Raw genomic sequence first — 26,354 nt, forward strand, 5'->3', positions numbered from 1 at the left:
TATACTGGACCTCAAGTGCAAGCTTCATAAAGGGAGTGAAGGTTTGGTGTGGGAACAGCTGCATAGGCAGTTAGGGAACACTCTAGAAATAAGGAAACATACCTTGTACGCAATTTGAGGGGGAAAACTCGGGGTCTTGGCAGTGGCCTTGGACAAGCTACTTAGCCTCTTGATACCTCTTTTCACAACTGTAAAGTGAAGGTGATAGTACCTACTTCACCAGGTTACCAGGGGATTTGATTGTACTTGCCTTAAAAATCTTTTGCTTTTGTTATATGTATTTTATATTACACTCTTTTTTTCTTTTTTTGTAGATGGAGTCTTACTCTGTTGCTCAGGCTGGAGTGCAGTGGCTCAATACTGGCTCACTGCAACCTCCATCTCCTGGATTCAAGCAGTCCTCCTGTCTCAGCCTCCCGAGTAGTAGCTGGGATTAACAGGCATGCACCACCACACCTGGTTAATTCTTTTTTTTTTTTTTTTTGAGACGGAGTTTTGCTTTTGTTACCCAGACTGGAGTGCAATGGCGCGATCTCGGCTCACCGCAACCTCCACCTCCTGGGTTCAGGCAATTCTCCTGCCTCAGCCTCCTGAGTAGCTAGGATTACAGGCACACGCCATTGTGCCCAGATAACTTTTTGTATTTTTAGTAGAGACGGGGTTTCACCATGTTGACCAGGATGGTCTCGATCTCTTGACCTCATGATCCACTCGCCTCGGCCTCCCAAAGTGCTGGGATTACAGGCATCAGCCACCGCGCCCAGCCAAGTTTTATAATTTTGGTAGAGATGAGGTTTCACCATGTTGGCCAGGCTGGTCTGAAACTCCTGACCTCAGGTGATCCGCCTGCCTTGGCCTCCCAAAGTGCTGGAATTACAGGCATGAGCCACTGTACCCAGGCTATACTTTCTCCCAGACTGAAGTTCAATGGTGCAATCTTGGCTCACCGCAACTTCTGCCTCCCAGGTTCAAGCAATTCTCCTGCCTTAGCCTCCTGAGTAGCTGGGACTACAGGCGTGCGCCACCACACCCAGCAAATTTTTTTGTGTTTTTAGTAGAAACGGGGTTTCACCATGTTGGCCAGGATGGTCTCGATCTCCTGACCTCATGATCTGCCCACCTCGGCCTCCTAAAGTGCTGGGATTACAGGTGTGAGCCACCGCGCCCGGCCCCAGGCTATACATTTTTTTTTTTTCCTCAAAACCTTATTCTTAAATGTACAACAGGGCCAGGCGCGGTGGCTCACACCTGTAATCCCAACACTTTGGGAGGCTGAGGCGGGGGGATCACAAGGTCAAGAGATTAAGACCATCTGGGTCAACATGGTGAAACCCCGTCTCTACTAAAAATACAAAAATTAGCTGGGCATGGTGGTGCACGCCTGTAGTCCCAGCTACTCAGGAGGCTGAGGCAGGAGAATTGCCTGAACCCAGAAGGCAGAGGTTGCGGTGAGCCGAGATCGTGCCATTGCACTCCAGTCTGGGTAACAAGAGCGAAACTCCATCTCAAAAATAAATAAATAAATAAATGTGCAACAGCTCCAAGACAACACAATTCCAGCTGTAGGTGGCAAAAGATGCTATGGCAGAGAATACAGATGTTTACGGATGAAATAAAGGTTCACCATCTTAGGGACAAGAAACAGCTTCCTTTTTGCCAGATTTCTTCATTCCAGCTGTGGCCAGGGGCTCCTTCCCCATGGCCTTTGCTTTTCACTCCTCGAGTTTCTTCTGCGCTTCTTTTTCTGCTTGAAAGCCTTATCTTCCTCATCCATCTCCTTGGCCTGCTTCTTGGACTGTTTCAGGGGCTGCTTCTTGCCACCTTCCCGGCCTACTTTTACATTTTAAAGTTTTTAACTCACTAGGGTAGATGAGTGTTACCTAAAATATATAGGAATGTTATTTATAAAGTGAATACCAATGGTTGCATTTCAAGTATTTCATCACTAATTTCACTACTTCGAACATAGTGGAAAAAAAAGTACTTCAAATGCTCCAAAATAACTCCCACCCCCTGCCACAGCATAAATTTCATCTGTCTTTTTTTTCCCTGTTAAGATGGGGTCTTGCTGTATTGCTCAGGCTGGTCTCAAACTCCTGGCCACAAATTTTATCTCCTCCAGTGTATATATTGTTTTGTTGTTTTAATTTCCATGGCCTCTATAGCCAATCATACATACTGTTAATGGAATTAATAATTCATTTACATCTGGCAATAATTAATTTTTTGCCCCTACAAAAAGCAGCATAGAAATGGAACACAAAAGGGAAACATTTACATGGTAGTAGATGGAAATTTCATTAAGCAAATAAAATTTATTCATAAACAGCTTATTACCTATAAGTGATGCACAAATGTGCACATAGTAAACATTGGAGAGATGTGTGTTTTGTTGTTTTGAGATGTGGTTTCCCTCTTGTTTCCCAGTCTGGAGTGCAGTAGCACAGTCATGGCTCACTGCAGCCTCAACCATCTGGGTTCAAGTGATCCTACCTCACCTTCTCAAGTAGCTGGGACTACAAGAATGCACCAACACACCCAGCTAATTTTTTAATTTAATTTAATTTTTTTGAGATGGAATTTCACTCTTGTTCCCTAGGCTGGAGTGCAATGGCATGATCTCGGCTCACCGCAACCTCCGCCTCCTGGGTTCAAGCAGTTCTCCTGCCTCAGCTTGTATTTTTAGTAGGGACAGGGTTTCACCATGTTGACAAGGATGGTCTCAATCTCTTGACCTTGTGATCCACCCGCCTCAGCCTCCCAAAGTGCTAGGATTATAGGCGTGAGCCACCGCGCCCGGCCTTTTCTTTTTTTTTTTTTTTTTTTTTTTTTTTGAGACAGAGTTTCGCTCTTGTTACCCAGGCTGAAGTGCAATGGCGCGATCTCGGCTCATTGCAACCTCTGCCTCCTGAGTAGCTGGGATTACAGGCATGCACCACCATGTCCAGCTAATTTTTTTTGTATTTTTAGTAGAGACGGGGCTTCACCATGTTGACCAGGATGGTCTTGATCTCCTGACCTCATGATCTGCCCACCTCGGCCTTCCAAAGTGCTGGTATTACAGGCATGAGCCACCGCGCTGGCCTAATTTTTTTATAGCAACAAGGTCTTGCTCTGTTGCCCAGGCTGGTCTCAGACTCCTGGGTTTAAGTTACCCTCCTACCTCAGCTCCTGAGTACTGGGATTATTTATAGGTGTGCACCACTACACCTGGCTGAAACGATTTTAAAAGGTAGTCATTCTTTACACCTTTCTAATGAGGAAACAGACTCAAAGAACACTAATCTGCCTAAAGTCACTCAGCCCGTAGAGAGGTGGAGCTGAGACGGTGGCCTTTATTTGACACCAGCATCTTCAGGTTTTCCTCCTTTATCTGTCGAAAGTGGACAGGATGACCGAAGAACACATCCTAGAGGGCGTGATAGCCAAGACTGGACTGTTCTAGGAACACACACGAGGCATGTTAGGGAAGAGCCTTGTGGCCATATGGAACTTAAAGGGAAACTGGGAGTGTAAGAAGTTAACCTTGTGTGGCCAGAGCCAAATACAACCACTGAGACCCTTGAACTGGTTATCAAAAGTGTCTCAGACCAGCATCATCTGGGAGTTTCTTAGAAGTGCAAAGATAGGGACTCCGGTGCCTTTGGAGCCAGTCAAAAGATACGAGCTTGGTGCTGGGGGTGGGAGGATCACCTTTAGGTTGATTGGAGAAGGGCTGAGGTCACATTAAAGCCAAAGCCTGAAAGTAGGAAAGGAGAGCCTTCAGAAAAGGGACCAGAATATGAGAATGTGCAAAGCCCCTGAGGCTGAAAAGAGGTGCATGCACATGGTCAAGGAATGTGGCTGCTGCTCAGAACTTGAGCAGGGACGAGTACACACGGGGCCTTATATGCCTTGACAGGGGGTTTGGGATGTGACTAGGAGAGGCTGTTTAGCCAGGAGTGCAAACTGATGCAGTTTTCCTTTTTACAGAATTGCTCTGGCTGCTGTGTGGCAAATAGTGGATGTGAGGAGACAGGTAAAGGAGATGCCAGGAAAAAAGTTCAATATTACTTTGAAGATTCTCTTCATCTAAGAATGGAAGGGAGATATTTCCATGTGAAGAGAAGGGGAAATGTTGCTCATAGACGATGGGACTCACTTTCTCCCAAACTTTGGTGCCGGAGAATCAAGAATAGACCGGGCAAGGTGGCTCAAGCCTGTAATCCCAGCACCTTAGGAGGCTGAGATAGGCGTATCACCTGAGGTCAGGAGTCTGCGACTAGCCAGACCAACATGGCGAAACCCCATCTCTACTAAAAACACAAATATTTGTCAGATGTGGTGGCATGTGCCTGTAATCCCAACCACTCGGGAGGCTGAGGCCTGAGAATCACTTGAACTCAGGAGGTGGAGGTTGCAGTGAGCCGAAATCACGCCATTGCACTCCAGCCTGGGCAACAAGAGTGAAACTCCATCTCAAAAAAAAAAAAAGAAGGGTTAGAAGTTCGCCAAGCAGCAATAAGTGTAGAATTAATGTTAACATTAATTTGTACTGGGCCAAGATAGTAGGATTTTGTAATTTTTCAACATTAGGTTCACTGCCCGGGAGCGGGAATGAAAGAAAAGGATAATTATTCTGAATGGAAGATAGAACCCGTTGCACCTGGGGAAGGATTGACAGGAAGAGAACGTTGAATAGCCAAGGGTATTTTTTTTTTTTTTTTTTTTTTGAGACGGAGTCTTGCTCTGTCACCCAGGCTAGAGTGCAGTGGCGCGATCTCAGCTCACTGCAACCCCCGCCTCCCAAGTTCAAGCGATTCTCCTGCCTCAGCCTCCTGAAGAGTTGGGACTACAGATGCCCACCACCATGCCCAACTAATTTTTGTATTTTTAGTAGAGACAGGGTTTCTCCATGTTGGTCAAGCTGATCTCAAACTCCCGACCTCAGGTGATCCACCCACCTTGGCCTCCCAAAGTGCTGAGATTACAGGCATGAGCCACTGTGCCCAGCCATTATGAGGATATTTTAAAGGGGAAAAAATGGAAGCAGAAAGGCAAAACAAACTGAAACAGCAGAGAGAAAAGTGCCTGCAGGGCTTGGTGAAGAAACATTATTGTAGAGAAATGGATGAAATGTTCGACCTATCTCCCCCTGCAAAAAAAAAAAAAACAAAAAACTTCTCTTTATATAGTCTAAAGCTTTTGCATCAGTAAAAACGAACAGGTAGGCCAGGCAATGTGGCACACACCTGTGATCCTAGCACTTTGGGAGTCTGAGGCAGGTGGATCACCTGAGGTCAGGAGTTTGAGACCAGCCTGACCAACATAATGAAACCCCATCTCTACTAAAAATACAAAAATTAGCCAAATGTGGTGGCAAGAGCCTGTAATCCCAGCTACTTGGGAGGCTGAGGCAGGAGAATCACTTGAACCTGGGGGGCAGAGGTTGCAGTGAGCCAAGATTGCACTACTTCACTCCAGCCTGGGTGAAAGAGTGAAACTCTGTCTCAAAAAGCTGGGCACGGTGGCTCACGCCTGTAATCCCAGCAGTTTGAGAGGTTGAGGTGGGTGGATCACAAGGTCAGAAGTTCAAGACCAGCCTGGCCAAGACTGTGAAATCCATCTACTGAAAATACAAAAATCAGCCGGGCATGGTGGCAGGCGCCTGTAATCCCAGCTACAGGGAAGCTGAGGTAGAATTGCTTGAATCTGGGTGGTGGAGGTTGCAGTAAGCTGAGATGGCACCATTGTACTCCAGCCTGGGTGACAGAGTGAGACTCTCTCTCAAAGACATAAATAAGAAAATGATCAAGCTCATTCTTAAAACACAGAAAAAAAATTAAACTCTCTTTAAAGGTTCTTGTGGCTTGTTGAAGGAGATAGAAGGAAGAGGGCGAGAAACAGGCAGTAGATGGAACAAGAAAGAAAGAGACACAATGTCAGGTGCAGTGGCTCACACCTGTAATCCCAGCACTTTGGGAGGCCGAGGTGGGTGGATCATCTGAGGTTAGGTATTTGAGACCAGCTTGGCCAACATGGTGAAACCCCGTCTGTTAATAAAAATACAAAAAATAGCGGGATATGGTGCATGCACCTGTAATCCCAGCTACTAGGGGGTGCTGAAGCAGGAGAATTGCTTGAACCTGGGAGGTGGAGGTTGCAGTGAGCTGAGATCACACCACTGCATTCCAGCCTGGAAGACAGAGCAAAACTCCATCTCAAAAAAAAAGACACAAAGTTGTGACCACTAGGTTGTGATATGTTGGGTTTTTTTTTCTCTTGAGCTGTGTACTTCTTGGGTATTTCAAATCTTAACTTGGTCCTTAGATTATGTCTTCTCAGGTCTTCTCCAGTGCACAGAGCAACCCTGGAGAACACCTCTGCCCACACACACACCAAGCCCGGGCAAGGGTAAGGTAAAACTACCCACTTTGGTCCTAAATGCAGTGAGGCCTTTAAGATATATCAATAAAACATTGTTGCCCTCATGTGGCCAATGCTGGAAATAACAGCTGAGACACGTGTTCTAGGCAGTGCAGCAGCATCAGCAACTGGGAATTTGTTAGAAATGCAAATATCTCAGGATCCATCCTGACATCCATCCTGACTTACTGAATTAGAATTTTGCTGGATCCCACCTTCAATTTATCTCTTTTTTTTAGATGCAGTCTCGCTCTGTCACCCAAGCTGAAGTACAACGGTGTGATCTTGGCTCACTTCACTGCAACCTCCACTTCCTGTGATTCTCCTGCCTCAGCCTCCCGGGTAGCTGGGATTATGTTATGGGCACAAGCCACCATGCCTGGCTTGCATTTATTTATTTATTTATTCATTCATTCATTCATTTGATATGGAGTCTTACTCTGTCACCCAGGCTGGAGTGAAGTAGCATGATCTCGGCTCACTGCAACCTCTACCTCCTGGGTTCAAGCAATTCTCCTCAGCTTATCCAGTAGTTCATAGTACAGGCACCCACCACCATGCCCAGCTAATTTTTTGTATTTTTAGTAGAGACGGGATTTCGCCATGTTAACCAGGCTGGTCACAAACTCCTGACCTCAGGTGATCTGCCTGCCTCAGCCTCCCAAAGTGCTGGGATTAGGGTGTGAACTACCGCGCCCAGCCCCAGTTTTGTTGTTGTTGTTGTTTATTGAGATGGAGTCTTGCTCTGTCGCCCATGCTGGAGTGCAGTGGTGAAGTCTCGGCTCACTGTAACCTACACCTCCCTGGTTCAAGGGATTCTCCTGCCTCAGTCTCCTGAGTAGCTGGGACTACAGGTGCATGCCACCATGCCTGGCCCCAATTTGTTTCCTAATAAGCTCTTCAGATGATTCTGATGAATGCTAACAGACTTGAAAACCAAACCACCATTCTTTTTTTTTTTTTTTTTGAGACGGAGTTTCGCTCTTGTTACCCAGGCTGGAGTGCAATGGTGCAATCTCGGCTCACTGCAACCTCCACCTCCTGGGTTCGGGCAATTCTCCTGCTTCAGCCTCCTGAGTAGCTGGGATTACAGGCACGCGCCACCATGCCCAGCTAATTTTTTGTATTTTTAGTAGAGACGGGGTTTCACCATGTTGACCAGGATGGTCTCAATCTCTTGACCTCATGATCCACCCGCCTCGGTCTCCCAAAGTGCTGGGATTATAGGCGTGAGCCACCGCGCCTGGCCCAAACCACCATTCTTAACCCACATGCCAACATCAGTATTTCCAACTGCCACATGCCAACATCAGTATTTCCAACTGCCCCATATCTGCCACACACATCCCAGTGATATACCCCTAATTTCTGGGTGTTTTTTTTTTTGTTTTTTTCTGATACAGAGTTTCACTCTTTTTTTCCCAGGCTGGAGTGCAATGGCGTGATCTCGGCTCACTGCATCCTCCGCCTCCTGGGTTCAAGCGATTCTCCTGCCTCAGCCTCCCAAATAGCTGGGATTACAGGTGCCTGCCACCACACCCCAGCTAATTTTTGTAGTTTTAGTAGAGACGGGGTTTTACCATGATGGTCAGGCTGGACTTGAACTCATTTTTTTTTAATTAGAAATGGAGTTTCCTGGCCAGGTGTGGTGGCTCCCACTTGTAATCCCAGCACTTTGGGAGGCTCAGGTGGGTAGATCACCTAAGGTTGGGAGTTTGAGGTCAGCCTGGCCAACATGGAAAAACCCCATCTCTACTAAAAATACAAAATTAGCTGCACGTGGTGGTACATGCCTGTAATCCCAGCTACTCAGGAGGCTGAGGCAGGAGAATCACTTGAACTGGGGAGGCAGAGGTTGCAGTGAGCCTAGATGGTGCCACTGCACTCCAGCCTGGGCAAAACAGCAAAACTCCTTCTCAAAAAAAAAAAGGAAAGAAAAAAAGAAGAAATGGAGTTTCCCTGGCTGGCTGCAGTGGCTCACACCTGTAATCCCAGCAGTTATTATTATTATTATTTTTTGAGACGGAGTTTCCCTCTTGTTGCCCAGGCTGGAGTGCAGTGGCATAACCTGGCTCTCTGCATCCTCCTCCTCCTGGGTTCAAGTGATTATCCTGCCTCAGCCTCCCAAGTAGCTGGGATTACAAGCACCTGCCACCACGCCTGGCTAATTTTTTGTATTTTTAGTAGAGACAGGGGTTTCAGCCTGTTGGTCAGGCTGGTCTCAAACTCCCAACCTCAGATGATTCATCTGCCTCAGCCTCCCAAAGTGCTGGGATTACAGGTGTGAGCTACTGTGCCTGGCCAATAATGGCTTTTAAAACAAACAGTCCAGGCCAGGCGCAGTGGCTCATGCCTGTAATCCCAGTGCTTTGGGAAGCTGCAGTGGGTGGATTGTGAAGTCAGGAGTTCAAGATCAGCCCGGCCAACATGGTGAAACCCCGTCTCTACTAAAAATACAAAAAGTTAGCCAGATGTGGTGGCAGGCACTTGTAATCCCAGCTCCTCGGGAGGCAGAGGTTGCAGTAACCTGAGACTGTGCCACCACACTTCAGCCTGGGCAACAGAGCAAGACTCCATCTCAAAAAAGAGTCTGAACAACCAGGGGTTAAATAAGCTGCTTCTCTTTCCACTGTTTATTATTAATGTACAAAATATACAAAACCAAAAGAAAAAGAAAATACTCATCCTCAAATCCATTGTGGCTCTAACCCAAGACCCTGCACAAGACCCAACCAATCCACTGTTTTCATAGAAAACAACTGATGCCAAGGTGAATGAGAGGACTGGGAAAGGGCAAAATCATCTTGTTGAATCCACCCAGGAAGGCACCTGGTGGGGATTCAGAGGCGGTTGACAGGGTGAAGCAGCAGGAAGCCGCCTTCACACTGACAAGGTTCCAAGTAGGGGCAGGGAGTGCGCTAACTCCCAAAGGCAGTGCATGTAGTGTGACTTTCAGGCCCAGCACGCCGGGCACAAGTTAATGAGAAGCTGGTCTCACTGAAGTACTTTATCAAGTCTACAGACTGGCTGTAGTTGGCAAGAGCAGACCAGCACCACTGGCCTCAACTCTGCCAGCTACTTTCACTGGATGCAGATATGAGTTCACGATCGTCGAACCCAGCAGACCCAGGACGCAGAATGGTTGTTCACACTAAGTTCAAGGTCCCACTTGAGAAAGGACTCTGAATGGAGCCCATGCTGGGGGAGGAGTGGGGATGATGTGTGTTCCAGAACTCAAATCCAGCTGATTGAGCCCCCTCAGTGCAGTGGGATATACAATACCCCTTCACCATCTCCCCACCCCATGAGTAATAATGAGCTTAGCTGGGATTTCTTAAGTGCAGCTGATCCTGTGTCAGAGTTCTGTGTGCATGTGGGGACCCGCAATAGAAGGGTAGGGGTTTTCTCCAGGATAACCAGCTTTACGTTCTCAGGCATTATGGGCAATACTGGAAAGGGGTTTGGGGTACAGGGCGAATCTTCTCAAAAAGTGAAGCCAACTGGGTCTCCTCTTCAGCAGTCCAGGGTACAGAACGTTACCAGTCTCTCTCCTCCCCAGACTGGAGGAAAATATGTACATCAATGCGCACCAGTGATCAGAAAACCCCCAGGAACCCAAGCAAGTGGGAACTGAGGGGGCTGGCTCCTCATCAGCTGGGGAAAGGGGAAAATGGGCCTCACAGAAGCCATAACAGGGTGGAAGGAGCGAGGCTGCAGTCCACAGGGGTTGTGTGAACAGGACAGGCAAATGGTCCCTAGGGCAGGGGGGGCCCATTGACACCCGGGTGGTAGAAGGCACAGTTGTTTTCATAGCGGCAGTTGCCCTTCATCATGAAATGTCGACAGACAGGGCGGTTTGACATGTCTGTGGGAACAAAAGCAGAACAGTTAGACAGGAAATGGCTGCGGGCAATGCCAACACCTTCACCACCCCAGTCCATGGCATCCTGAGAACTGTGTTTCAGAGACATGATCTTGTGGATCTGGGGGAAGGGCAGAGTAGGAATTGCTATGCATACTAGGACACCAAGGAAATAAGGGGACTTCACATTCTGCCTAGCTACCAACAGTGGTGACTCTCCCCACCACCACTCCCTAAAATCTTGTACGGCACATCAAAAGGTATATGGAGGCAGGGAGCATCCTCACCTCCTCCATGGCTGTGGCCTCCATCGTGCCCTCGGTGGCCCCCTCCCCCATGGCCAGGGCCATCATGGCCACGGTGCTCATGAGGTGGTGGCCCTCGATGATCATGGCCTCGGTGACCAGGAACATCATGAGGCCGGTGGCCATGGGGCCCCCCGTGTCCAGGGCCTTCATGGGGGCGATGTCCACCTCCGGCACCCATTCCTCCGCCAGGGCCTTCGTGGGGACGATGGCCACTGCCACCACTGATGCCACCGCCAGGGCCTTCATGGGGACGATGTCCTCCACCCCCGCCCATGCTACCAGGGCCTTCATGGGGGCGATGCCCACTGCCCATGCCACCGCCAGGGCCTTCGTGGGGACGATGTCCACTGCTGTTGCCCATACCACCGCCAGGACCTTCATGGGGACGATGCCCACCACTTCCAACCATGCCCCCACCAGGCCCCCCTCGTCCATTTGGGGGACCTCCTCCAGAGCGACCTCCTCTGGCGCCTCTGAACGGAGGAGGAGGAGGAGGAGGAGGAGGTTCGTTTCCCCCTCGGCCACCTCGGCCTCTATGGTATGGTCCAGGACCTGGTCCTGGACCCCCCCGCATTGGGCCACCCCTCATGGGGTCACCTGGGCCATCCCAGAAGGGATCACCCCCCCGGGGAGGGGGTGGAGGACCCAGGAGACGTGGACCCACTGGCCCACCAGGGCCTCCGTGGGGACCTGTAAGAGAGAAAAGAGAGAGCATCAGCTATCTACTACACTCAGGAATTGCCGTCTCCCAACAGAAACCACCACCTCCCGCCTTCCAGGCAATCCCATACTATTATCACTTGAAATTAGGCCGATTAGCCCATTCCAACCTCTTACTCACCACCTACCTGGCATAGGTCCCCCAGGTCCAGGGGGAAAGTGCTGCATGCCCTTGGGGCCCCCAGGACCCCCTGGTGGGAAACCATTGGCTATTGGGCCAGGGCCTAAGAGTCCATGTGGCACTGTTAATGAAAACAAGAGTAACACAGTCAGTATGAGCACTCTAGAAGACTAACATGATCTCCCGTTTAGGTGTGCCCAACTGACCCTCTCAGACCAAGCTGGCAGAGCAGTGCTCTCTGTCCAGTCTTCCCCTCCCACTTCTTGTCTAGTGGCAATAGCCCTATACTCTTTCACATCTGTGAAAACCTGCCTCCCCAAACTCCACTGAAGGCTTCCTCCCCCAGGCCTCTGGGGCTTGCCCTGAAGATTACCCAGCATCTGCTTGATCTTGTCTGAATAGTCTGGTTGTTTCAGTAGTTCCTCTGAAGGATGACTGTTTGGGCTACCCTGTGAGCATATAAGAAGGCAAAGTCAACAGACAGAAAGGGTAACAACCATCGCAAAAGGGACTCAAAGATTAGGAGTAAGTGGGTAGATGTGGAGGACCAAGGTAAGGTGAATGGGAGACAGAGTGAGGACAGTGCACTTAAGGAGGCTCCAAGGAGGTGGCGAAGGGAAGGGGGTGCATACCATGATGGAGGTAAGGATCTCCTGCACATTAATGCCTCCTCCTCCAGGGCCTTGGGGGCCCTTTCCGGCACCCATGCTTCCCATAAGATTGGCCAGAACTGGAGGCAACTTGGAGCCTCCTGCCCCATCAGGTGAGCCACCTGACCCCCCAGGTTCCAGGGTCTCAACATATGAAGTCTCATCCATGGAACACTCCTGAAAGAAGAAGAAAAAAAATCAGGCCTAACTGAAAGAATGGAGACATTTTCTCGTGAAAGATGCACCAAAATCAATGATCATCACAACCTCTATCATCACATAATATTGACTCACTCACCTCATCTAGGGGGATGAGTTTAGGGGGTATGGGCTCATAGGGCTCAGGATCAGGTTCATGAGGACTATCAGGAACAGCACAAGTGATGGAAAAAAGAATGACAGTTAAGTTATTAATTTAGGCCCTGAAAGTTATTTCTAACCTCCACCCATGCTTAATTACCCCAAGTCATGTTCCCCTTAGGAGTGTCCAAGCCCTCAACATCCCAGGGCACAAATCCCACTCTGCTCACCTCTCCTTGTTCAGGAAGAGCTCCTGAAGGATTCCCTTCTCCCGCTCAGCCTGGATATATCGCTCCTGACTATTGCTTCCAGGGGTGACAAGAGGTGATGGTAGAACCAGGGGCCGGGGGCACACCCAGGGCACCTTCTCCTCCATGTTGTCATGGCTCAGACGCCGGGCTGTCTCAAATGCATGTCGGTCTGACAGTATCTCTCGCTTAGCTGCCTCGCCAAAGTCCTTGATCTTATTCACATTTACTATCGGCAAGGGAAGAAAAGGAAGAGGGAAAGTAAGCACAACCAAGTCCTTTTAAAATCCCCTAAAGACACCTATTACATAGAAAATGACCTCTTACCTCGTTCAGTTTCATCCAATTCAAAATAGAAGTATTCCCTCAGTTTGCCCTCCTCAGGCCACGTCACAGTTTTCCTTTTCCTGCCTTTCCGGGTCAGCTGGTTAGGATCTCCAGGACTCTCCACTGGCTTGGCATCCAGAGCTCCTGGCTCCAAAGAGGCTGTGCACAGAAGAGGTTTCAGACCCAGATCTCTCCTTTCCAAAACCCCCTTGCCACAAACTGAACCAGTTTCTAAATTACCTGTATCCATGAGCTCTGGGACTTCAACAGGGGGAACTGGGGTGCCTGGACGGTCTGTGTCCATTGCCTCAGAAGGTGGTGCTGGTTCTGGGGAAGAAGGTTTGGCTGTGCTTGGTTCTGTGCTCGTTTTCCCTTCAAAGGGGCTTGGCTATTATGAAAGAAAAGGACGTTAATAAACTGACTGGAAAGCCAAGGGCAAGGCAGCTAGTCCAGCGTCCCAGGCACAATTCCTGTATAAAGGAAGACTCTGTCTCCAATATGGTCTCACCTGCACCAGTCTATACCCAAGGCAAAACAACAACTGACAACTCCTGGCTGCTGTGCCCTTTCTTCTGCTTTACCTTTTATACTGTCACTGAAACCTACTTCTTGGAGCCCATACCTTGGCAGCTGTAGGTGACAGCACTTTTTTCTTCTTCTTAATTTTGATGCCTGGAACAGGGGCTGAATTGAGAGCATCCAGAAAGCCGAGGCCCTCCATAGCTACAAAAGGAAAGAGCATCAAATAGCATCATCAGATCTCCTTCATAAGCCTACACCTGCAAACACTGTCCAGGCATAAAATGGGCCAATGAAGACCGTGCCTCAACTTAGGACACAATAAGCTCAAGAGGACCAGGAAGCACATGTAGGATTCTTCTTGTTATTTTAGGTTTCTCTTGGCAGGCAAGCCATAGCTTTGGATATGAATTAGAGCTCAGGTAAAACTGATGAAATGAACACGACATATCACCAGGTGCCCCTGACCAGTCACAGAATGGCACATCCCTCTATCTTATCTCCAAAATAACTCCCGGCCGGGCACAGTGGCTCATGCTTATAATCCCAGCACTTTGGGAGGCCAAGGCGGGTAGATCACAAGGTCAAGAGATCGAGACCATCCTGGTCAACAAGGTGAAACCCTGTCTCTAATAAAAATACAAAAATTAGCTAGGCATGGTGGTGCACGCCTGTAGTACCAGCTACTCGGGAGGCTGAGGCAGGAGAACTGCTTGAACCCAGAAGGCAGAGGTTGCGGTGAGCCGAGATCGTGCCATTGCACTACAGCCTGGGTAACAAGAGCGAAACTCCATCTCAAAAAAAATAAATAAAATAAAATAACTCCTAAGTGACCCCTGAAACAGGAGCTCCAGGGGTACAAAAAGTAAGGGATACCAAGAAATCAAAGGAAAATGGAGGGAAATAATAAGAGAAGGGAAAAAACTTCTCATTTCTGGGGACATTTGTTCCCATGATAAGAGTTTGCTAATTCAAAGTACATCTCCCCACTTCAGACTCACGCTGTGGTGGGATGATTTTCACTTTGATCTCTTTGGTGGCGTTAGGTGTTGTGTTGAGTGGCTTGTATTTCTTCTCTGCAGTGGGGACAGCATCTCCTGGGGCAGCTGCATTGCTGTCAAAAGAGGAACTGTCAACATCTGACTCACCCACTTCTTGCTCCCTTGTGTCCACAGATCTACCCCATTCAGAACCTGAGAACAGGAGCCATACCTCTGACGTTTGAGGGGGATGGGTTTAAGGTTGTACTTGTCAGAAACCACCACTGTGCTGGCATTCTTCTTCACAGGCACCAAGGATGGTGTCTCCAGCTCTAGTCCTGGGGAAAGAAGCATGGTATGGAGAGTCGAACTCAAACCCCCAGGCCGCTGAATTTTCCTCCCTGTTCTCACCCACAAATGTTCTTCTAGCCTTGTAACCAAAGCTTCTTCCCTCTTCCTTACGATTAATGTATCACACATCAAATGATTCCCCCATAAGGCTCTGGGAGTACACATGCCCACGAACGCTCCCGAGGCCAGCCGCCAGTCTTACCAGTGGAACGGAACTTGGCATGACTGGGTGCTGTGGTTCGAAGAGACTTGGGCTTCTCCCTCTTCTTCTCTGGGGCCTCCTCGGCCCGGGTCTCAGCCTTCACCTCAGTCAAAGGTCGCTCAGGAGGGGTAGTTCGACTTTTTCCCTCATCTTTACGTTTCTTCTTATCTTTCTCTGTTGTGAAAAAACAAAGCAGAAAAGGATTTTATTTAAATAAACACTGTCAGAGGTGAAGCAGAATAGGAGCATCTAAAGGCCATATCCCAATAGGAAACAAAAAAATATAAAGGATAAAGGACTAAGGAGCTCACCAGCGGGCTGGGTACTGCTCTGAGAACGGATGACAGCCATCCAGTCGCTGACAAGGACTGAGGCCAGTTTCCGGAGCTCTGCAGGTGAGAGAAAGGGGAAATGCCTAAATAAGGTAAAATATCATTCTTCTAGGAACAGAAAATGGGAAGTTTGAGAGAATACTGTGAAAATCTGTGCAATGGAGAAAGTAACCCAATGTTTTAAGAAGAACATGAGATATGCTTAAAAACCAAGCTCTTAAAAAATGGAACAATGAATTGGAATTGTGCTCTACTCAAGATAACTTTCAACTCTGATGCTATCGCACCAATATGAAGTAAAAAGACTTAATATTTATTTAAGAATATGTGGTTAAAATCTATTAGTAAAAGACTATACACTGGGTTCAGTGTACACTGCTCGGGTGCCCCCGACCCCTGGTTCTGCCATCACCTCTTGTACCAAAATCTCCGAAATCACCATTAAAGAGCTTATATATGTAACCAAAATCCATCAGTTCCTCAAAAACTAACTTTTTTTAAAAAACCTCCACTAGTTGCTTTACATATAACTCACCTAATTGTCACAACAATCTGAAGACATTTTATTTTCTTTCATAGATGAGAAAACAAGAAGTGAAGTTTGTTTCTAAATACATGAAAAAATACTTTGTTGTAGTTCTTTCCTTTTGTACTTGGTAAGTAACATCTTTGATATATGGTACCTCTCTTTTGGCCAACATTTCCACCTATAGACTCATTCCATAATTTATCATTTAGTAGTAAGATTTTCATAGAACATTAAAACTTAACTTTTCAAAACAGTCACACAATTGGCAATTTCTGTACCTAAGCCAACACGAACAAATCTCAATGCAAGAATATCCTAAAACCCTTCTGGAGCAACTGGTACTATGATCCAGTGAGACTTAACTACAGTCGACAGGGAATATACAAATTTCAATGAATGATGGTAATTAAATCCATATTCAGAGAGGGCAGCACAATTAAGCCAGCTGGAAACAGATTACTGCTCACTTGGTGGGGAATTAGTATCTTGTGCTCCTCGCTCATGCCCTGGGTAGAGATAAAGGAAACTCGTAATTTCTAAAGGAGACAGGCTTTTGTCTTCAAGCCAGAACTGTATGGTCCTTGCCAGAAGCTCCACAACCCTTTTAGAAAAGGAAAGAATCAGAGCTTTGATATATTCCAAGAGTCAAGATTTTGCCCATGTCCTACAAGAATATGTTTAATGGTAGAACTAGAACGAATACATTTATTGTTAGGAAAACAGATACTGAAGGTGCCAGAATATTATAGTTAGAAAAACAGTTCCACTGGAGGCTTTTTAAAGGAAAAAAAAAGAAAGAAAAAAAGAAAAGCAGAAGTAAATAACGACAAGCTACTCTAGGATCATACTATCTCCTACAGTGAATTTTAAGTGTATATGTTTTATACCAAGCAATCTTAGGAATCAGCTTCCGGTTAAAGTATGGCACCTTATCTTATATTCAACAACAAAATAATGAACAACTTCCACTTGGAATTAAGAACAGGAAAGAGGGTACAGGTTAGAGGAACTTTGTTTAAAAGGAGGAAAAAAGCAAGGTGAGATACAAAAAGAAAAGAAGTGAAGGGACAATCTAAGGATGGGAAGAGATATGAAGGTAATTAAGTAGAAGTAATACAGGAAAAGCCCATGAGAGGAAGGACTGGTACCCTACCTTCATCCTCACTTGACTTGCTCAGTTGCTTCACCAGTTTAGCTGTGTTGTTCTATGAGAGATGGGAGCAGCAGAAAGGTAAATGCGAAAAGAGAAGTAAGTCTACTTAGAGCTAACAACCACACAAGTTACAATCCCTTTTTTTTTGATACGGAGTCTCGCTCTGTTGCCCAGTCTGGAGTACAGTGGTGCAATCTCAGCTCACTACAACCTCCGCCTCCTGGGTTCAAGCGATTCTCCTGCCTAGCTTTTGAGTAGCTGGGACTACAGGCGTGTGCCACCATGCCCAGCTAATTTTTTGTATTTTTAGTAGAGATGGTATTTCACTGTGTTAGCCAGCACAGTCTCGATTTCCTGATCTCGTGATCTGCCCGCCTTGGCCTCCCAGTGTTGAGATTACAGGCGTGAGCCACCATGTTTGGTCGCCACACGCCTTTTTTTTTTTTTAAGGCAGAGTGTCACTCTGTGACCAAGCTGGAGTGCAGTGGTGCCATCTTGGCTCACTGCAACCTCTGCCTCCTGGGTTCAGGCAAGTCCCTGCCTCAGCCTCCCAAGTAGCTGGGATTACAGGCACCTACCACCATGCTCAGCTATTTTTTGTATATTTAGTAGAGATGGAGTTTTACCATCTTGGCCAGGCTGGTCTTGAACTCCTGATCTCATGATCCACCCGCCTCAGCCTCCCAAAGTGCTGGGATTACAGGTATGAGCCACCACACCTGGCCAGCCCCACACCTATTAAAGGAGATAAATTCAAACCAAGTCTTCTTATTCTAAATTCATTTTTTTTCTGCCATTCTACCTCACAGACCAAAGATTACATTCACACCAGTCAGTGTGAGTTTTTCATCTGTTAGACTAAACCAAAAAAGGAAGAATCAGGGTTTAAAGACTAAACGTACCTGCTTGAGATGGTCTACAGTGAGCGGCAGGTGCTGCAGGGTCAGTAGAATTTGCTGGAGGAGGGGAATGTTGTTGGTTGTCTTTGAATATGTTAGCCAATTGTTGAGAAGTTTGTAGCCACCGACATCAATAAATCTGCAGGCAGTCAGGAGAGTCTATCTGTAATGCCCTTTCTGGGTTTTGAAAGTACCACAGCCCACAATCCCCATCTCCCATTAATGACCCAGAAACCCCAAGCCTCACTGACCCCATCTTCTAGCTGTATCGTCCCATCCCAAACATCCAGATCCCCACTTACTTGACCAGTATTTCTGGTGAACGGGTCTGCAGTAGAATGTTCAAGTAAGTGCATCGACTCACCATCTTTCGTGCTTCCTTCATTAAACTGTAGATGAGTTAGCGTTAGAAATGAAGCAGCCAGTATGTTTTCTCTTAGCAAAAGTGCCTCTCTAATCTGTGAACTGCCTAGAGATTCCTGATGACTTGGGACTTTGCTCCAGAGAGGAGTGCAACATGGAAACTTATGGGAGAACAGACCCTGAAGTCTCTGAGCTGGGAAGGAAACCATCACTGCTTCCCTAACACACAGGATCAATTTCAATCTGCCTTCAGGTGATAAGGCTAGCCCTCAACAACTGTTCAAGACTGGCTTAGTTATTTACCCTCCCCTGGAAAACATGATAATCCCTGAAGGAAAGTAACATTATAGGTAGATGGAACACGAACCAAAACAATTTAGAATTCTGTCACCAGGCTCCCCTGCTCTCATTCCAACCCATGGTTCCCTTGAGACTGTGAATGTTCAAATCTCCAGCTTCCATTATGGTCAGAATCCAAGTGATCATCTTTTCCTATCCCTTATCCTAAAATTGTTGGATTTTAATCCTATTGCATTATCTTTCCCTTTCCATTCCAGAATCATTTCAGTCTGCCCCAACTGTAGCCATATTTTAACACACAATATTCTCTACTCACAATGAATCCAAAAAAGTTTAAAGACTCACCTGAATATCTTGGAAATGCCATCCACACTTTTGACTTCCCCATCTCGGTTAAGGAAGCTATCCAGGCCCTTGAGAAGTTCCTTGGGGTCTATGGGACCCGAACCCATGATGGTGGTTTCTATTGTTAAGAGGACAAAGCAAACGCACAGAATAAATGGGTGGCAAGGACTACTCGTGTACCCTGACTAATAAACCCCATCTCTATATTTGACAAAGTGTAGTGACTAATTATTCAACTACACTATTTTTTAGATACAAGAAAAGCAACACAGACCACTGTCACTACCAAAAAAATAGCCCTGGCAAGTTAAGCATGGGAAGCATACGTGAATGAACAGGAAAGCGATTTGACAGGATGAGGGCAGCTCACTGTCCCTCCCTCCCAGCAGCATCCTTCCCAGGATGGCTGAACTGCACTAGATCATACTAGAGCTAAGATTCAGTTCTCATAACAAGATGTTCAACTCTCCAGGGCATTTTTACCTATTCTTAAGTCCTGTCTTCCCTGGTTGCTGATAAATTTGGCTTGAAAAACAGCCTGTAGGCTTGACAGAAATTGGGCCAATCTTCGGTGTTCGGGCTAAATGTCTTGTAAGAGTTGATTCCTTTTTATCTTGGCCCATTAAGAATCATATTCACAAGTAACCAGATATGTATCAGCTGAAGTGGCAGATAATAGAGAACAAAACAAAACTTGAAAACAGAATCCCTCCCCAAGGAGATCTGGGGGTAGGTCCCAGAAAGGGAGACAAATGGATGCAATGAAATCAAGCAGGTCCTCTAGCCCTTGAATAGAATGTCACTCATTAACCAAACACTGCACAAGCTTTTACTGTCTCCAAGTTAAACTGAAGCTAGTGATTTGTGCTTTCAAAAGCAAAGATGCAAATCTGGATCTCCTCAAAATTCACACTGTCCAAGATCCCCAAGGAAAGCCTAAAATTGAAAACCAGGGAAGCTAAAGAATGGAACAAATAAAGCCAAAGGCTAGAAAAATGCCCTTAAATTTTAAGCAACTGTTTTAGACCAGAGTGGAAAATAATTTGTTAAAAGCTAAGCTCCTTTTATGGAAGGGACAGAAGTGTGAAGCAAGTTTTAGGCCACAGCTGAAGTTCCAGAAAGGTAATTCAGGATCAATAAGGTTCTAATTGGGATTTTTATCTACACTGCCTCTGAACACTTCCTTCTAAGAACCAAAAAAGAAGCCAGGTGCGGTGGTTCATGCCTGTTAGCCCAAGCACTTTGGGAGGCCAAGGTGGGCAGATTGCTTGAGCACAGGAGTTTGAAACCAGCCTGGGCAACATGGCAAAACCTCCTCTCTACAAAATATAAGCCAAGCGTAATGGTGTGCACCTGTAGTTCCAGCTACTCAGGAGGCTGAGGTGGAAAATGGGAGGACTGTTTGAGCCCAGGGACATCGAGGCTATAGGGAGCTGTGATTATGCCACTGCACTACAGCCTGAGAGACAGAGTAAGACCCTGTCTCAAAAACAAAAACCACCAAAAAAAGAAAACCATTTCAGCAATATCTGCCTTTGGGCAATAAGGACAACACTGGGTAGCAAGAAAGAGGCAAGGACAAAACCTTCCTCACCCTACGTCTAGCACAGAGATAACAGACACAATCCCAACAGAAGGAAAGAAAAATCAGTTTACAAACATGAGTATTTTTGTCTGTTTAAAAAAAAAAAAACAGGTTCCTTGTAAGATAATGCAAATCAGTTCTATTTGTTCTCAAACAAAAGAAAAAACATAAGCATAGCAATCTCAGGCTTTTAGTCCTCCCAACAAAAAGGTCAATACATCTCCAAATGTGTAGGTCCTAACAATCTGGGCAAGCAAGCAGAGGCAGCAGCCGGGAAGGGACGGGATAGGAGTACAATCTTGGCTCTGGAGATCACAACCTGTGGGCTGAACAGAGGGAGAGGAGATGAGGCAAGAAACATTGAGAAGTCGCTGCTGCCCTGGAACCTCCACAAGTACAAGTGGAACCTGAGGTCAGAGAAAAAACATTCAAGGAGAATACTGGAAAAGATTAGACGTCTGTGGGCCAAATCCACTCAAGTGTGGTAATTCTTACACACACAGAAATAAAGGTATTTTTCCCATGTAGTGAGATACTATAAAGTGATCTATAGAAACTATAGATAGATATGATAAAGGGACATATAAAACAGACTATCACATCTGCTGGAAACTGGAAAAGCAATGAATGGGTTCCAATAATAACATATCATAAGCAATCAAGAGACTAAGAAATTTTTAAAACTCTATATACACACATGTATCTACCATTAGATTCCCAAAGCAAAATATATGCAATTTGACAAAAGGCCTTGAATTAAACATCATTTCAAGCCAGTTCTCCTTGACTTGATTCAACCCAGAGCTGAATATATATAACCCTGGAGAATTCCCTTTTGTATATCCAACTACAGGCTAAGCCAATTGACCTGCTACCCCTATTTCCTTCAAACACTTAAAAAAAAAAAAGTCATCTGAGCTCAAATGTTCCTTAAGAGGATGGGAGATGAGAGGAGTCAGTCTTAGAAAGATGGACCAGTAAGAACAAAGCTAAATTCTGTCCAGTGCCCTCTGCTGGGAATGGGATCTAGGGACTTTTTTATTCCCATTTGTATAAACAGGAATAAAACACACTAATAGTCAAAGGGAAGCTAACAAAGCAAAATTAGTTAAATATTCATTTTCCATTACTTATATACTTTCTGGAACTATAAGTGAAATTATGTCTCATGAGCACCAATCTTGATAAAATATAAGTGGGTTTCCTCACAATGGCCTTCCTACAGGCAGATTAGTTCTTATTTAAAATTAAGGACCCCAAACGCCTTACAACCTAGTTTCCTTACTTTGAGGTCAGCATATTTTGGAAAAAAACCAAACAAGTTCGAAGGCACTCTAGTGGAAAGGAATGAAAAGTCCAACATTCCAGGCACAGGCCTACAGCAGAGAAGGCAAACTGAGTGGACACAGGCAGGCAGGGGCCGTGACTGTCATAGTTATTACCTACTCAAGATCTGGAGTCTAGAAAGCTTGAGAAAGCTTTTTGAAACCATAAATAATCCAGGGCATGATTATGTCTTCTTAGTGAGCTATTTCCTTGACTGCAGAACATACAGAAAGTGGGGGGTGAGGCAGCAACCCCCGGCCTACCTCCACCTCATCCTAAGCTATGCTTTTCCTTATGGAGAATGTTTTGGGGAGAGCCATGCTCTACTAGCACAAGGCACTGGGGAATTTTCTACCATTCTTACCAGATAAACATCTGTGACACCGACTCCTGTCTTCAAAATGGATTTTACTTGAGGGTTATTCAATTAAATAGGGTGAAAAAATATCCAGCCTACCTAAAGTTATTCCACATCCATCACCAATGAAACAGGACTAAACTGGTTCAGGACAAAAATTCTGTGCAAGCCAGAGCCCTTTAAAAAATGGTAATTGTTTTCTTACAAAAGAAGTAGTCCCAAATTTACCTGGAAATGAAAATGATTTGTACCTAACCCCTTATGTTCCCCTTCCTTTTTCTTCAGTGTTTTAGGCATTTTTTAGTTTGACTCAATAGTGGACTGAATTACATCTCTCAAGTGATTCATCACAAGGTCGTAGCTTTCTTCCAAGTAGTAAGCCCCTACCTTTCAAAGTAATTTTGTAAACCTGATACATGAGCTCCTCAAAAGCTTATCTGCCTTTCAATAAGGAGGCAAAATGATATACCACCCCTATTCATAAAGACCCCGGACTAGAACTCTGGCCACAAACTACAGGGATCAGCTTTTCCAAGATTCTCTGATGGATTTGGTTCCCTTATTAGACCTTGCTTCCCATCTCCCATGTTAAGGAAGACCTCTATTAATCCCCTGGCTCACTAGAGATCAGGAACCCCAGTGGGTAGAATGTTCAGCTCCCAAGGAAGATATGCTGCAGAGGCACATGGCAAACTGCTTAAAAGAAAAAAAAAAACAATAAAACAAAAAAAAAGTGTGGTCAATAGCGTGTGGAAGAGTCCCTCCCATCCAATCCAGAAGTTTAAGTAGTAATTTGAGAATCTGTATCCAGTAGAAAATTAGCCCTAAATCCTACATAAGTCACCACAGGGCAGTATACTTTCCATTTCTGCCTAGAACCTCCACGCTTCAGTGCAGGACTGTTAAAAATGAAAATTATATGGAGAGTCTGATAAAGATTTGACTTTGAAAAAGTTGGGTGAAGAAAAGAAAGGAACCAGACACTCAATACCACCCTCAGATAGGGCATGGCTTCTGAACATGCACCAAATGCCACAGCACTGCACGAGTTGAAAAATGAAGAGGACATTTTTTCATTAATGCTTTTAAGGAATTTCTTTTAGAAGGGAAGGAAAAAAGAAATTCAAAAAAGGTGGCTCTTTGGAAAAAAATAAATGAAAAGTTGTGAAATGTAATACCAGAAAGGTTTTGCTTACCAGAAACCGTAGCTTGATTCCCCCTGCCTTGAGTTTACAACTGCCGCCTCCTTTCCTAAAGATTCACTTCTCATCCTAGTACCAATGTACAGGAACTAAGCAAGTGGAGAACGTGATACAGCACTGAATACAGAGTTTATCCCCAAACTGAGGTGGGAATGAGGGTGATTTAGGAGAAAGTCCTTAAAGTACCCACCTTCCCCCAGTCCCATTACATAAAGCGATCAAATGCAGGAGGCCCAGACTGGTTCCTGAGCAGAAATGGCACATTTCAGTGTCATTAAGCCCCAATTTATCTCCAAGTTACTCTCGCAAGCCCTTGTGTTTTTCCCATCTCCCTCTACACACATATATACATACACACACACTCACACACATCCTCAAAGGTTCCCAGTCTTAGGTTTGCCTGTTTTTTCACCCCTGGCAGCTAAAGTGGGGAAAAATTACAAGCTGTTGTGATGAGAGAAAAGTGAAAATAAAAACTGGTTCTATAAAAACTAGAATTACCCAAGGAAATGGACAGCCTTCGTACTTAACGCCTATAAGCTCTTATCCCTTTAAGATATTTTAAAGAAAATAAGGAAAATGTCTTCTTCCTAAGCAGCAACGAGCACAGGGAGTGCAAAGGCATCTGCTCAGGGGTGGAGCTTCAAGAGGGTGGAGACAGGAGGAAGCAAGCTGATTACATCACCTTTCAAAGCTGCTCCTCCCCCTTGACCAAGTTTCTAGGGCGGCCCTAAGCTCAGGATGGCAGAAGGGGAAGAAAAACAACAAAGACGGAGGGACGCCATTTTGTAATGGAGAAAGAGGACTCAAACTTTAAAAAGCCACCCGGTTCTGCCGGTAGCTTCAGTCACATTGTAAAACACCTTTAGTAAAAAACCAAGTCAGTTCCCCATCCCGAATAATCTTTGACCTACTTTGAGCAGTAAGAGCGTAGTGAAAATTACAGCAATTAACTATCAAAAAGAACAGTTTTCTGCAGGGAAGAACTGAATTTGCAACGGAGGCTTAACCAGCTACCATCGACCACCCCCATCCTCCCTATAGAGGGAAAAGGGGGAGGAAGGACTTGGACCCCTCTCAACAAATAGGGTTGAGGTGGGAGGACAGGAAAAAAAATGGGTCAAGACACAACCTGCAACGCCGCTTGGAAGACAAAAGGACAAGGAAAGTCGCCATATTGAAGCAGGGAAGAAAAAAATTCCTTTTAACGACACAAATCTTTTAGAAAGCTAGCATTCAATTGCACTAAATGGCTTTTAAAATTATACTCCTAAATTCCACATTCCCCAACCTTTCCACCCTCTATTTAACTGTACCTCCCACCAAAAAATATCAAGTAAAAATGTTAATCATTTTTTTGCTTTTAAATACCTATGCAATCTGCAACAATTACAAGACATTTTTTACCTCCCCAACTATTATCTTGTTATGTACTGGCACTTTTTATATTTTGTCCTAAATTAAGTGTCTTGCAATCTTTATTCCTAGATTGCCACCTATTTTAAACCACACAAATATACCCCAAGCAAATTACATTAAAATTGAGAGGATTTAACATTTAAAGTTACAGCGAGCTATTTCTCTGCCCATCTCCTTACCCTGCAATCTTTATGTACAGATTGCTTATTAATCTGGCAAATTGAAAGGCACCCTACTTGTCTCACACACAAAGAAGTGGTACTTCTGGGCCACAAGATCCACCATCTCTTGTATGTGAGCTCATTAACCCTTTTGAAGACTGCTGCTAACCAGAGGAAGGTAACCATTCCTCCTTATATAACACGTATGGCTTTGGCAGTCTGGAAATTGGCTGGATTACCAAGGGTTAACCATCAAAATCCTCATTTTCTGGCCCTCCCTCCACCCTCTCCTTGCCTGCAGCAGGGCAGGGAAGAGATAGGTGGTAAGGGAGAGAGAACAAGACTGTTTAGACCCACAGGCCCTTTTTAACGGAGATTAAGTGACCAGATTGGTCCTTCTCCAGTTCTCTATTTGTTCTATGGTCTCATTTCTTCCTCTCATTATTTTTGGTTTCACAACGGGAAACGTTGATTTCTTGTTGCAAGGCTGGTTTTTGAAAATTCGACACTTACTATCCAATTTTTTTGCGACGTCAGCACCTCGGGCTCAGGGGGGAGGGGGTAAAATTTTGGAGGAAAAAAAATAAAACAACCAACCAGGACCCAAAACTCAATTATTTAGGGGGCCTCATTGGATCAAAAAGTCTTTTAAAAAAAATGAAGGCCAACTCAGTATTCATTTCCCCCCCCACCCAACTCCATTTAGGGAGGGGGGTCGCAGAAAAAAGTTCTGAGTGGATTCAAAAAAAGTAAACGCTGGATGAGTGAATTTGGGTGGTTTGGGAAGGGAGGGTGGTTGATTATTTTTGAAGTTATGTGGTGACGGTCCTTCGGCCACAGATTTCAAGTCCCAAGCAGCGTGGGCTGGTGGGGTGGGCAAGATAGTTGGGAAGGGGCAGAAGACACAAGTGGTTGGGCTGGTGGCTGCTGTTTTCCCTTTCCCCCCGCTCTCTCAGGATCCTTTCAAGGGCTTAGATGTTGCTGCGGCTTGTTTCTGTTTTCCTCGTGGCCGGCCTGTCTTTCTCCGAGAAAATTCAAACCTGGGATAAAAGGAACACAAGGGAGAAAGATATAATCAGCACGGGTTTCTTCAAAAACACCCAGAAATGCCATCTTTGTTGTCCGAAAACACATCTCTGCGTCCCATCGTAAACATAGCCGCTTTATGACGTGGATGTCAAATGAACCCATCCCTACCCCACTTCCCAGATGCAAAGACCTCCGCAAAACTTTACCCACTAAACGACAAAGCAGCCAAACTTACCTCTAAACGAACCCCAGAATGGCGGCCGCCCTCTCGGGTGGAGTGTTTTATACCGAGACGCCGCCCAACGCCCCCAAACGTGTTAGTGAAACGCCCTTGTCGCGAGACATTGTACGCGAGTCGTA

General features: G+C 45.8%; 1 protein-coding gene, 1 long non-coding RNA gene and 1 pseudogene across 2 annotated transcripts; 1 reads left to right on the plus strand and 2 right to left on the minus strand.

Annotated features, from left to right (window-relative positions):
- The first annotated feature begins 842 nt into the window (after nucleotides 1–842).
- On the plus strand, nucleotides 843–1,644 carry LOC144582075 (uncharacterized). The gene is made up of 2 exons (XR_013533898.1): nucleotides 843–966; nucleotides 1,415–1,644. It is a non-coding gene; the product is annotated as an uncharacterized LOC144582075 (long non-coding RNA).
- A 5-nt stretch (nucleotides 1,645–1,649) lies between these two features.
- LOC108591052 (translation machinery-associated protein 7 pseudogene) lies at nucleotides 1,650–9,602 on the minus strand (annotated as a pseudogene).
- PPP1R10 (protein phosphatase 1 regulatory subunit 10) lies at nucleotides 9,011–26,288 on the minus strand. Its single transcript, XM_002746320.7, has 20 exons — nucleotides 26,230–26,288; nucleotides 25,479–26,005; nucleotides 18,915–19,032; nucleotides 18,209–18,295; nucleotides 17,910–18,045; nucleotides 17,008–17,059; nucleotides 15,305–15,382; nucleotides 14,994–15,167; nucleotides 14,673–14,778; nucleotides 14,462–14,574; nucleotides 13,564–13,664; nucleotides 13,182–13,329; nucleotides 12,942–13,100; nucleotides 12,597–12,843; nucleotides 12,365–12,428; nucleotides 12,049–12,243; nucleotides 11,790–11,865; nucleotides 11,424–11,537; nucleotides 10,555–11,265; nucleotides 9,011–10,270 (listed from the first exon to the last, which is right to left on the minus strand). The coding sequence occupies exons 3-20, from the start codon at nucleotides 19,019–19,021 to the stop codon at nucleotides 10,161–10,163; spliced, it is 2,778 nt and encodes a 925-aa protein (XP_002746366.3). The 5' UTR covers nucleotides 19,022–19,032; nucleotides 25,479–26,005; nucleotides 26,230–26,288; the 3' UTR covers nucleotides 9,011–10,160.
- Between the last annotated feature and the right edge of the window lie 66 nt (nucleotides 26,289–26,354).

Source organism: Callithrix jacchus, chromosome 4 (genome assembly GCF_049354715.1).
Source record: "Callithrix jacchus isolate 240 chromosome 4, calJac240_pri, whole genome shotgun sequence".
Taxonomy (NCBI): domain Eukaryota; kingdom Metazoa; phylum Chordata; class Mammalia; order Primates; family Cebidae; genus Callithrix; species Callithrix jacchus.